This window comes from Fulmarus glacialis, unplaced genomic scaffold (genome assembly GCF_000690835.1).
Source record: "Fulmarus glacialis isolate BGI_N327 unplaced genomic scaffold, ASM69083v1 scaffold30445, whole genome shotgun sequence".
Taxonomy (NCBI): domain Eukaryota; kingdom Metazoa; phylum Chordata; class Aves; order Procellariiformes; family Procellariidae; genus Fulmarus; species Fulmarus glacialis.
In genome coordinates this window covers 6,578-19,706 of record NW_009214156.1, presented here as the reverse complement: position 1 = coordinate 19,706, position 13,129 = coordinate 6,578, and the positions used below count along the sequence as shown (strand labels likewise).

The 13,129-nt window shown below is 44.1% G+C and overlaps 1 protein-coding gene across 1 annotated transcript in view; it reads left to right on the top strand.

Moving 5' to 3' along the window:
* The window catches only part of TTC28 (tetratricopeptide repeat domain 28), a 75,460-nt gene extending 65,718 nt beyond the window's left edge, over positions 1-9,742 (top strand). Inside the window, exons 17-23 of the mRNA XM_009578467.1 lie at positions 1,401-1,525; positions 2,570-2,801; positions 3,241-3,317; positions 5,447-5,470; positions 6,294-6,423; positions 7,506-7,613; positions 8,118-9,742. Of these exons, the coding sequence (XP_009576762.1) occupies positions 1,401-1,525; positions 2,570-2,801; positions 3,241-3,317; positions 5,447-5,470; positions 6,294-6,423; positions 7,506-7,613; positions 8,118-9,742 (2,321 nt within the window). The remainder of the gene's footprint in view (positions 1-1,400; positions 1,526-2,569; positions 2,802-3,240; positions 3,318-5,446; positions 5,471-6,293; positions 6,424-7,505; positions 7,614-8,117) is intronic.
* Positions 9,743-13,129: the final 3,387 nt, after the last annotated feature.

The window sequence follows — 13,129 nt, the reverse complement described above, 5'->3', positions numbered from 1 at the left end:
GGTGGCGGGGAGTGAGTGAGCGGCTGCGTGGTATTTGGCTGCCTGCCAGGTTAAACCACAACACCTTCTCACTGAGAATTGAGTGAAACTAGTAAGGAGGCAAGAGTAGTACTTCTGGAAGTTGCAGCAGCAACCAGTAGCTGTGATTTCTGTGACATAAACCTTGTAGGGCTTACTCCTTTGGTCCTTTTAGGAGAAAAGTTTCCCTTGCTTCCACTGGAAATTTCTCAGCAGCGTAAGCTCCGGGGTGGAGTGCTGGTGTTTGCTCCCTCTCCATTAGATGAGTGAGTTGAGATTCAGAAAGACAAAGTCTTGGAGTTCAACAGTGTTGTTACGGGGATGTGTACAGATAACCTGCATTTTTTTCCCCGGTGCAAATCCTGATTTTTGAAAGCTGCCAGCATGCCCCGAATGGATTTTTTTGCACAGGCAGCAGTACCATGTTTTTTAGATCAGGAAGCTGTTGTGAGTGTGGCTCTGATGTGAACTGTATTTAGCTGGAGGAGCAGGAAACTCACTAGAGCTTGTTAAAATGAGCACTAGGAGTTAGTCTGACAGTGATTTTAGGCTTGTTGAGTCCAACGTTAGGACGTGATTCAGACAACGCTAGGTGGGAGCTGAGTTCAGGTTAGAATCCACAGTTCGGTTTGTATTTTATTTTCCTTCCAAGATTTTTCTGTCTCAAAGGAAAAAGCATTAAAAAAAAAAAAAGTGACTGCTTCCTAGGCAAAAAAGAATGAGCATGGACATGGGTGCTTGGCATCACCACCAAGTAGAGGCTTCCAGATACACAGGCTGCCTTAGTACTGCCCCTTCCGTGGTACGTAAGCAAGTTCATTACACACAATCCCTGACTTTCACCTTTAACTCTTGATGGTGTCTCAGATAGAGCACCAGAGCGAGGACGGGCAGCTGCATACCTCGCTGCAATGGATGAAAAGGGGCAGGCAGAGCACCTTGTGCTGACATTTGGAGAATCTAGCATTTAGGTGGTGTGTAAGCCAAGACAGGTTTCTGACTGAGACAGGGAAAGCTCTCAGTTTTCTGAGTTCTGTTTCTGCAAGCACTGTTTAGCATCTATTGATTTCCGCTGCTGTAAAGGAGACATGGAGCGTGCTAGGACAAGTTTAGCTGCAATACAGTTTTTTTCTGCTTGTTTGACAGGAAAACACTGTTGATTTAATAGAAGAGGACAGTAAGAAGCATCTAGAAGCTTTCTGGAAGTTCAGTCTATGGGACAGGGCAGGGACTGGGCAGCTGCTCTGGGAAAAGAATGTCACTCTGCAGGGCACAGTAAACCAGCATTCCGTTAGTCCAAGAGGGCAGAGGGTATCTGCTTCTGTTTTGAACATTTTTTATAATGAAAGGAGATTGAGCGTCTCTTATTCTGAATCCTGCAGGCTTCATGCTTATTGGGAGTGATATGAAGCTGAACAGCCCTTCTTCGCTAGTAGGACAGGCCCTGACTGAGATTCTGCAGCACCCTGAAAGGGTACGAGATGCTCTGCGTGTCCTGCTACATCTGGTAAGAGAAAGGAAACACTACCACACCCAGCAGGCACAGGGAAGGGCATTGCAGCCCATGTAGTTGTGAGATAATGTTACCTGTGGGTATGCATCTGTAAATGATGAGTGGGAAGAGAAACACCCTGATGTGTAGCCACTCACACTTGAATATATACCTTCAGCCCTTCTCCCTTACCATAAGGTAGTCTCTTGTGAAAACTCTGAGTCAGTGTGAAAAGTCTGGGACACCTGATGGAGTGTCTGGAGCAAAAAGAGGCAAAGTAAGTGAAGTCTTACATTGTATTGTAACAAAATCCTCCCTTAGCTGTTGAATTGGGTCTCTGCTTTAAAAATGAGATAATCATTGGAGTTAATTGTTTCTACAAGAAAATAGATAGGAAAATTGCAGTCATGGAGATGCAGAGCACAGTGACTGCTGTCTCTTTGCATACTTGGAAGATAAGAGGCACTTTTGTCCCCATATGTGCCAGTAGCCTTTTGTTTAAGCCAGACTGCCAGATGGCTAGAATAATCTCTCATGACTTTTAATATTTTTCTTTCCAATGTGTCTTCTGTGGTCCCACAGGAATGTGGAGTGTCCATAGGATGATGGAAACCTGTGAATATTGCTAGTCATCCCAGGTGCTGGGTTTCGTGGACACACATCTCACTTTACTGTTTATCATACAGCTGCAGACTCTTGCCTGGTAATAAGCAATGTATGCAAGAGATTGGAACCTGAACATGAGTCATCTATTGGGGAGAAATGCAGCTGCCAGGCTTATAGGAACTGTCACAATCAAACTGGTACTTAGTTTCCTGTGGCATTACTTTTCCCAGCATCCCAGAGAATACTGACATCACAGTGATTTTACAGCTGTGAGTGCTGAGTTACTGGATCCTCTGTTTTCAAGGGCACTAACATCTTTCTGTGTAAGATGGGCCGGGTTCAACATTGGGTTTGCTGTCTCTCAGTCTGCTGTTCCTGCCTCTTTACTGTATAAAAAGAGGTGGTTAGTAGAAATCTCTTATAAAGTAAGCTAATGCTGTATTTCCCCCAAAGGTGGAGAAATCATTGCAGCGAATCCAGAATGGGCAGCACAACTCCATGTATACCTCCCAACAAAGTGTGGAGAATAAAGTTGGTGGCATTCCAGGCTGGCAGGCACTACTCACTGCGGTAGGATTTCGGTTGGACCCTCCAGCCAGTGGCCTCCCGGCAGCAGTGTTCTTCCCAACCTCTGACCCTGGTGACCGGCTACAGCAGTGCAGCACCACCATACAGTCCCTCCTAGGTAAAAACCGGGCCAGCTATGGGCTCTGTCCTCATCTGTCCAAGCAGGCATCGACCTTTCCCTGCCTTTCTTTAACGCAAGCCTATAAAATGGTGATGTTTTACATGAACGAAATGAAAGTATTTAACAGGGTAGAGGTTCTAGAAGTAAATGTTTACAAAAATTTTGTCATAGATGGGAATCATTTATTGCGTCCGGTATCTGAGAAGCATGATGTGACTATTCCTTTCTCCCAGCTCTCAGTCAGAAAATGTATAATCAGATGCAGAGTGGGAAAACCTTTTGCTTTCTGGAAATTGCTGCTGCTTCCAGAACTGTTCAGTGATGTGGGGGAGAGGTTTTAGGAATTAGCTGAGTTTGTGTTCTGTTCAGGTTGTTGGATTTCTAGCAGTCAAGAAACAGATACTGAACAATCCCTGTGTCTGCTGATGTTTTTCAGGTTTGCCTAACCCTGCACTTCAGGCACTTTGTAAACTTATCACAGCTTCAGAAACAGGAGAACAGCTTATTAACAGGGTGAGTTGGGAGGTTTTCCTCCAGTACCAGTTTCCAAATGGTTCTTCCCAGGTCAGTAAATTCAGAAATGCACAGAACGGTTTTATGCCCTGATTTATCAACCCAGAGCTTGCTAGGAGACTTCAGGGTTGAAATTCTACATTTATCTGTTTGTGTGAATGAAGGTGTGTGTCCAGAAGAGAAAAATGCAGGTATGTTACTGGGCTGCATGGCCTTGGGTGTCCCCATTTAGTGAAAGAAGTGAAAACATGATACCTACTGCAGTGAGGGGGAAGCAAAATATGGGAAACGAGTGGCAGAACCACGAATTGCTATTTGGCCGTCCTGTCTAGGGCCCGTGTTTGCTGGTCTTTGTCCACTGTAATTACCAAAGTCCCAAGATATAGTTGACTTTGGACAATGCAAGGTCTGTCAGAAAACTTACTGAGCCTATGCTTCTCCTGGTGTGCGTGCTCATAGCTCTGCTGAAAGGATTCATGGTCTTTAAGAGAAAGGCACCTGTGGCTATGGTACTCCACCCTGTTCCCCCAGTCTCCTTCACATTCCTCCCTCTCCCCAATCTTTCTAGCATGCCTAGCCTAACCTAACCTTTCTCTCTGCTACCAGCCTGGCTGGCTTTCCATTACATGTTCTTACTGTCCTGATTGCTCCTCTAATGAGGTTTATCTTGATCATTTGCCTGCTGTAGTACATGAACACACTGCACATAGTGAATGGGCGTATAGCTCACTTTCTTTTCCCCTTTCCCCATGCAAAAGTGTTCTAGGGAAGTACCATAGTGGGTAGCTGGGATTATCTCTGTGTAGCTTCAGAGGGCTCCCCTTCATTTTGTCACGTTAAGTCTCTCCTCACAAAATTCAAAATAACAGCCCCAGCTTTGCTGTTACCCATGAAGAAGCCTGCTTTGTCTATCCATTAGACTGAGTCTGCTTCAAGGAAAGGGTTTCTTGTTATAATCTACAGTAGCACATGAGATATTTCTAATGGCTTGTCCTTTAAGGCATTTTGCTTTCTTGCCTTGGCTCTTTTGTCAGTGCCTGAGACTTCTGTGATTGAGTAGCAGGGTTATTTTTCCTCATTGCCACCAGAGGGAGGCCCGGAGTAGAAGGGATGTGATGAGTAGAAGACAACGTTCCGATAGGTCGGAATGTGTTACGGTGTCCATGAGATTACTTCACGATTGTCTTCTTGCCTCAGATAATTAAATCACCCAAGGAAAAATATTCAGATGGCTGTATGGCTGTACACAACTAACAAAAGATGCACTTACCATTTCCTCAGCTGCCTCATGCAATAAACATCGGCAGGGGTATTGCATTGTTTTTGCAAATGTTCTTCTATAGCGCAAACCCCAGGCAGAATTCCCTTTTGCACAAGAGTCTATCCAGTTACAAGTTAGGGTTTTTCAACTTAGCTCTTCCTTCCTCTCCGGTTACTTGCTTTTTTCCCCTCTTTCCTCTGTGCAGTTCAGTTGGTGAGCAGCTAAGGCTCTGCCTGTCCCAAAGGAGAGAAAACTTTGTTCAAAATTGGAGCATAATGACTGACAGTTCAGTCAGTGGAAGTTGCTTTTACTGTCTTTCCCATATGGGTGATAGGCGTCATAAGGGAGCAGGTGCTCTTGGCATTAGTGAAGCAGCAAGGCAGGCAGCCTGATCTTTTGCTCTGGATAGAAAATGCTTATTTTCAGTACAAAACAGAAGGCAGGAACCACAAAAGAGAGAACTTCAGTACTACCACATGTGCAAGGAAAAGTTAAGGATTGCTGACTGCATTAAGTGCCAATAATGTATCCCAGAGAAAACAAGAGAAGGGCTTGTTTTATGTTCAGCCTTCTGCCAGAATGTGGGTTGGCCTGAGTGTCTGCCTGCTAAGTGTCTCAGTTGATTGTAATGAGCTGGGCACTCCCAGATTCCAGCTGCCTGTTCCCACGCTGTTGGGATTCACAGCTTAAGCCATTTCCATTGCTCCCTTCTTTCTGTGGATAGAGCATCTTGCAGTCAGGATGCTGGTTTGCATGTGGATGTGTCACTGCAGCGTTCCCTGTCACAGGCATTTTGTAGCATAGAATAACCTGTGTTCTTTCTTTCTTTTCTCCTCTCTTTTCCTTTCTTGTTATCTGCTGCCCGAAGGCTGTTAAAAATATGGTGGGAATGGTGAGTATTACATGCACTGGGGAATGACACTGCTGTGCAGGATAAAATGCCTTTGTCACTGCAGACCCATTTCCCTGTGCTGTAGAGTAGTGTCTTCAAGCCGCTTTCAGGCCTGGAATTTGCTCCGAAGTGCTACTATGGAAAAAAAACTCTGTAAGCTTTTGTGGGTTGTAAGAGATGGGTGGTCCTGAGGTTAGCTGGTCCCTGGTTAATGACGTTCCATCCTTCCTGCCCTGGCTGTGTTTTTGAATTACATGGGATCCTGGCACCTTAATTTGTGTCAGATCTTCATAAACACATTTTTTCTCTACTTTGCTACTCCTGTCCCTCGGGCATAGTCGAGAAACTTCTTTCCTGGAGGCCATAGAGGTATTAGGAAAGTCTTCCATGGTTTCACATGACGTGTTCTGCCCAGTTAAATGCTGAGAATGAGTTTCTTCGTATTTGCATAAGGAGTATGGCTCAGTCATAGAATGGGCTTTAGTATATTTCTGTGAGCAGCCCCAAAGTATCTCTTTTCTTTCATTTCACAGATTTTCCTGCTGTGCTTCCTTCTTGCTCCATTTCCACTGGCCACACCCCCCAACACTCATCCCTCTTCTGTCCCTACCTTTGCTGCTGTTCAAGTTTGTTCATTGTTGCTGTCCCTGGACTGTCCCTCTGCCCAGACCTTTTCATCTCACTGTTCTGTTCAGGAGCAGCAGCTGAATATATGAGTGTACAGGGAAAGGGATGTTTGCAGTGCATTTCCTTAGCTGTGACTGTCGGAAAAGCAGTGATGTGATTTGTAAAGAATGGCTAATGTTTGCGTTGTTATCTTCAGCTGCATCAAGTCCTGGTTCAACTTCAAGCAGGCGAGAAGGAGCAAGATTTCTCCTCTGCACCAATCCAGGTTTCTATCAGTGTCCAACTCTGGAGGCTACCTGGCTGTCATGAGTTTCTGGCAGCTCTAGGTAGGAAAATGCTTGTTTCCATTGCCTTCCTAAAACTCCTGCTAGTGTCCATGTGGTGGCTTGAACTAGTGACGAGATTCACAGCTTTAAATTTGTTTGTCTGGGTGCTCTGGATGTGATCTGTGACTGCTCCCCTGTCTCTGCCAGTTCACATGCACAGAGCTCTCTTGCTCGCTGGTTGGCCCGTGGTAAGGTACATTTTTCTCTCATGCACCACAACATCTCCTGAGTCAGCAGAACATGGATTTCAGGGTTGACAGCTTGGTGCTGGGAAGTTGGTTTAACCCCAGTGTTTATTTCAGGATCCTGTTCCCCTCTTGTTCATAATACATACTTCTGAGTTTGCTTCTGGCCTTCTACCTGAAGTGAACCAATCATTCCTTTGGCAGGGAAACCTGTGTACCGGGCAAGGATAGGACATACCGGGGTGATAGTATGTACCGGGGTCTACATCCTGCGGAAAAGACAGAGAACTAAATATCAAACTAGATTTTATTCCGGCTTGGACCTTGCTTAGAGTTAGTAAAAGGGCATTGCAGGGAAGAGGCAACGCTGCAAAAAGAAACATCGAAGACGACTGCTTGAGGAGCTTGTAAAACATCGTTTCTCACACACAGTCATGCCTCCTGCAGCCCAGGCCTCATTTGCTAAATTCCAAGGTCTGTGCTCTTCTTCAGACCCATTTCTGTGAGAAAACTTTGGATTAATGATGAATGGTAGGGGCATGTGGGACAGTGTCCCCTGAGATATGTTCAGTATATCATTCTCTGGCAATTCCAAATAATTCACAACTAAAAAAATACTGATTAGTGCATTTTGTCTGTCAGTTTGGACAGGAGTGATTTGTTTATGTGTATGTGTTCACACTCCGTAAAGCTCCCAACACCTGCTGCAGAAGAAGTGCTAAATAGTAATAAAAACAAACCAACAAACTGTACATTGTAGGGGAAGAGTCATCATTCCAGGACACTGCAGGATCTCATATCTTTTTGTTCTATTTGTGTTCTAAAAGAGATCACACTTGTTTAAGACTTTGGATCTTTCTATGAGGTGTGATTTTTCTGCTCCATATTCTGCTACAGGTTTTGACCTTTGTGAAGTTGGCCAAGAGGAGGTGATTCTGAAAACTGGGAAACAAGCTAATAGGAGGACCATGCACTTTGCTCTACAATCCTTGCTGGCACTTTTTGGTAAAGCTACTTACAGTAGTTTTTGCTCCTATATCATCTGATGATTTGATAAGAATGGCTTCCGTTGAAATCTCACATTCTTACCTTTTGCCGAGATCATACATGCATCATCACACGTGTCATACAGACCATACATCATACAACAGGTGCAGCAAATCTTATTTTTATATGGGAAACAAACACTAAGACTTGGCTGAAGCCAAAGCTGGGAATAGAGTCCAGCAACTGGAGGATGTATAACTCACCCTTGTTTTTGAGATATAAAATGATAATGAATTGACAAGTTTCATCTAGGATACCTGGACTGAGGTTCCTGCCTGTGCATTTCCTGTGTACTTTTTTTTTCTCACCTAAGTAGTAGTTGGGTTTTTTGAAGTAGCATAGAGTCTGAGTGCATGTTTCGTAGCATTTCCTCTTAATTCTGATAAGAACATTACCTGGTTTTGTTTGGTTTTACTGTGTATCTAGGGGCATGTTTGTACATTTATTTTTTTTCTTTTTTAGATTCTACAGAGCTGCCTAAGCGCCTTAGCCTGGACAGTTCCTCATCACTAGAGTCACTGGCTTCTGCTCAGTCTATTTCCAACCCTGTACCCCAGTATCAAAACCCTCCATTCTCTCCTACTTGTCCAGACAGCATTGCATCGGATGCTATTTCTGTGTATAGCCTGAGCTCCATTGCTTCTTCCATGAGTTTTGTTTCCAAGCCAGAGAGCATGCCAGATGGTGTGGGACACAGAGGACGCCAGGACTATGAGAGGCCTAAGAACATTTATCCGCATAGGTCTGCACTACAGAGCCAGTTGTCACCACAAACCAGCACTGTAGCCAACAAAGATGAGGAAGAGTATGAAGGTTTTTCTATAATCAGCAACGAGCCTTTGGCGAGTTACCAAGAAAACATAAAAGCAAGATTTTCCCCTGATCACAAACAGCCCAAAACTGGTCAGACTGGAGGCATTAAAGAGTCTGTCAACTCCAAAGGGAGCGTAAGTACCCCAAATTCTCCTGTTAAAATGACTCTTATTCCCAGTCCAAATTCACCTTTCCAAAAAGTTGGGAAACTTGCAAGTTCTGATACTGGGGAATCTGACCAGTCTAGCACTGAGACTGACAGCACTGTCAAATCCCAGGAGGACAGTAATCCAAAGCTTGATCCACAAGAGTTGGCCCAAAAAATTCTGGAGGAAACTCAGAGTCACCTCATTGCTGTTGAACGTCTTCAGAGAAGCAGCAGCCAAATAAGCAAGAGCAACAATTCAGATGATGGGGCTTCCACCCCAGCAGGTGTGTCTGCATTCAGATCTTCAGAGACCAGTGCATTCAGTCGGCCAATCAGCTCTAGTCAGAAGAATCAGTCTTCACCTCTTGCAATTAAACCAAAGCCTCCAACAAGGAGTTCATCCCTTCAGAAAGTGAGTTCTGGCTATAGTAGCCCTACGACATCGGAAATGTCAAACAAAGAAGGCACAGGCCAATACAGTGGGCAGCCATCTCCAAGTTGTGATTCACATGGGTCCTTAACTGAGCAGCCTCACTTTAAACTGAAGTACCCCAGCTCTCCCTACAGTGCTCATATTTCTAAGTCACCCAGAAATATCTCTCCAAGCTCAGGGCATCAGTCTCCTGGTGGCAGCACTCCATCTCCTGCTCTTTCTTATTCCTCGGCTGGTTCTGCTCGCTCAAGTCCAGCTGATGCCCCAGACATAGATAAATTAAAAATGGCTGCCATTGATGAAAAAGTGCAAGCAATTCACAACTTAAAGATGTTCTGGCAAAGCACTCCCCATCACTCCACTGGCCCAATAAAGATTCTCCGAGGAGCTCCTGGAACAATGACTTCTAAGAAAGATGTCCTCAGCTTGCTCAATTTATCTCCACGGCATAGCAAAGAAGGAAGCGCAGATAAGCTGGAACTAAAGGACCTGTCTATTGAGCAACATCTTGCTTCTCCACAAAAGAACCCTCCAAATGGACACAGGCGCCCTGAAACTACAAATGCAGTGACATCAACTCATTCTCCACCTTCCAGTAGCACTCCAGGAACAGCATGCCCCTTGAGGCTGCCATCTGGGAACGGTTACAAATTTTTGTCACCGGGAAGATTTTTTCCTTCGTCCAAATGTTGAAACGTCTTGAGTACCAGCTGATGACTTACAATCTTGTAAAAGTATTTGCTTCTGCCCACTTGCCTTTATCAATACAGAACCATTATCTAAAAAGCCGTGGTCATACCCACAGTTGGCAATGCACAGGAATGTGACAGAGTGGCCCTGTCTGTCACTGCGTAGGAACACGGGCCTTACACAGATGGGTTTTAGTTTCCCTTATCGGGACCTTGGCCAGACTCACTTGATAACAGGTTCTACGTAGTGTTCAGTGTTGGCAGCCACAGGTCCAATGAATCTAGTTGTCTGTTTATAAAATACTAGCTTTTAAGCCACCTACTTATATTTCTTAACCTAGCAGAAGGTTTTACAGCTGGCTTTTTACACAGAAATTATACATATCAGGGATTGGAGAGGGAAGTGAGAGGAGGCGGAACTTTCATGTATACCGCAAAGAAAATATGCACAAGTTTCTGCCTGGAAAAGTACAAGCCATTTATTTGGTTGCTTTCAAAGGCTGACAGAGAGGACAAGATAACATACCTCTAGATATCTCAGCCAAGTTAGCCAAACGCAAGAAATTGCTGGCAATAAAACTCCATAGCAGCATGATACTGGCAGTTCTCTTGCATCATTTAGAGGCTGGTGAAACAAAGACAAGAGGACAGAGGTGCCCCATTCTAAAACCTGCGTCTCAGGTAACTCTTTTCTGGAGGGAAGCTTTTCAGGTGATATTTTGCTGGTTGGTTTGCTCAGAAAGAATGGTTGAGGCATAACGAGCAAGGTGAGCCTCAGTGTGAGGTAGTGAGCGTATGTGAGAGAGACAAGTTCTGGTTATATTGAATGCTCTGATCTTTCTGGCACACAGTGTTATGATGGTGAAATTTTCATCTTGGCAAGTACTTGGGCAGCACAGATGTGTTCTGTCTGCTAGGTGTGCACAGAAGAGGGTTACAGACTCTGAAGCTCAGAACATTATTTTACAGTTCCACAGTAGGCAGGAATGTGACATCAGTGTATGTGATTTAGAAATCACCTGACCAAATACATCCTTCACTGATCCTGCTAAATCATTCCACATAGCTCATCACGGGCAGGTCTGCAAACCTTTCCCTTGCTGTGGAAGCAAGTTTCTTTTGGAGCAAGTATACCAGACACCAGATGTCGGTGCAGTCAGAGCACATATGTGAGGCAACAAGCAGAGTGGCTGTATGCAGAACCTGTGCACCCTCTGATCCGTGGAGAAAAGAGAACCAAGAGCACCCCAGGGGTGATGTGTAAAGTAAGCTTTCCTAGGCTAGATGGTGTTTAGGTGTTACTGGATCAAGTTGGAGATTATTTCTTTTAAGCGGCTATTGAATGCAGTGGTGTAATCAGAATCAAAATGATAATTTACATGCACTGAAAACTGTGGGCATGTGGTAGCATTAACTCAGCCACACTGCACACTTAGATCCAAGCAAAGTATTTCACAGGCCACGTGCTATGAAGTCGGAGCACTGGATCACCAAGGCTTTTGGTTTCTATTCTGCACTCCCAAAATTTGCTGAGTGACTGAAGGCTAATCACTTCACCTCTCCATGCCTCGTCTTCCCTTTCTATCTAAATGGGGATAGTAATACTTACTTACCTACCTCACAGAGGTGTTGTGAGGCTTAATTAATTAGGCCCTGAGTTTTAGCTGGATCTTAAGTCAACTTCCAGTCTTGCAACTGACTACCCGAGTGGTGAGTGCAGTCAGCTCTGTAAACGTATTAGGGGCACATTGCTGATGCAGATAATTGTTGCACTTGCCATGTCTGGATGCTCTTCTTGAAAATACGGATCTGATCATTTGTGATTTTCTTAGGGAACTTGGAGGAAAAGCATGATAGCAGGACAGAGGATTCAATTCTGATACCAGAATATAAAATTACTTAGGCTCAGCTTACTCATGGTGCATATATCAAATGCTTGCTTTGAGTATATTCTAGAATCCACTGGTTTCGGGAGGACGTTTTCCTTTTTGCCACTGCAAGAAACGAACACAAGCACTAAAGGCAAATAATATAGGGCTGTGTTGTTACAGTCAGCTAACAAGGGATGGATGATCACAAAAGTTGCAGTGCAGAAAGACAAAAAGAGTTATTCATCTACTCATATTATGCAATGTAGCAAAACAGTTGAGTAAGTCTGTTCAACTCATATGATGCAAGTTGTCTGTACATTACATCTTTCTGTGATGGTTTGGTGCTAGATATCATCTTCTCGTCATTTGGCAGGAAAAATTAGAATAGTGGGCCAAAATGAGTCAGTACAGCATCTACCCATCGTGTAGATGGTGATATTGCTGATCATGCAACTTGCTGTGGTCTCAAGACTGCTGAGAGATTCATGTGGCCTAATCTGTTCCTGACCAGCATAACTGTTTTAAAACGACATCCCAGGAACATCCAGGATGGAAGTGGGCAGCTTTTTGTTTATAGCAACAGCAAATACTCCCTGTAGTGCTGCATAACATGCCAGAAATAAGCCTCTGTACTTGTAGTTTATTTCCATAACTAAAGGATCTTTTAATCTGTAGAAATTATATATTGCCGTTTTGGTACAACCCATTTTCATGCTGCCAGTAGGTTTCATACTGGCTTAAAGTTTTCAGAAAGAGCTAAATCGGGGCAGGGGGGTGGTGGTTCTGTTGCTTTGGGGGGGGGAGGGGGGGAGCATTAGAAACAGGGAAGGGTTCAGATGTAGAGGAAGTTCAGTATTTGGGAAATTGGTGTTGTATAAATATGGAAGGTGTGTGTCACTAGAACGAGTCCTTTGGGAAATGTTTCCATTGACTTGACACAGGGCACTTCCATTGGCTTAACGAGAGCCATGAAGATGCATGCTTGCTCATGGCTGGGAGACACTTCACACACCTTGTGCCTCACTCCTCCACCCCCTGAATGAGAAACAACCCCTTTGTGAGGAAAAAGGAGTTTTATCAGGTTTGCCCAATATGTGGAGAAATTCAGGAAATGAAAATAACATGTTCTCCGTTTGATATTAGAATTCCTTCTGTGGAGTTTAAATGCATTTGTCGTCGTTGTATTTGTGCATGGTACAAGTGACAACACTGCTTAATACAGTGAGCAATAAGAATTAGGTATTAGCCACTTTCACATTAAACCTGCCACATGCAACCATTCCCCAAGGCCATAGAATGTATTCTAGTTTGGTTTTGCCCAGTACGTTTTATTGTGTGAGCTTACAGATTTTTTACTGACTGTCTTTAGCTCCAACTAAATGGGAACAGTAAACAATCTTTCTGATCAAAATCCAGTTTAATTTTATTTTGTTGGTTAGCCTGTACTCTGGCCTGGTACTGATTTTCCTTCTTTTTACTCATACCTGACTTAAACAAGGAAAAAGCATTGAAGGGGTGCT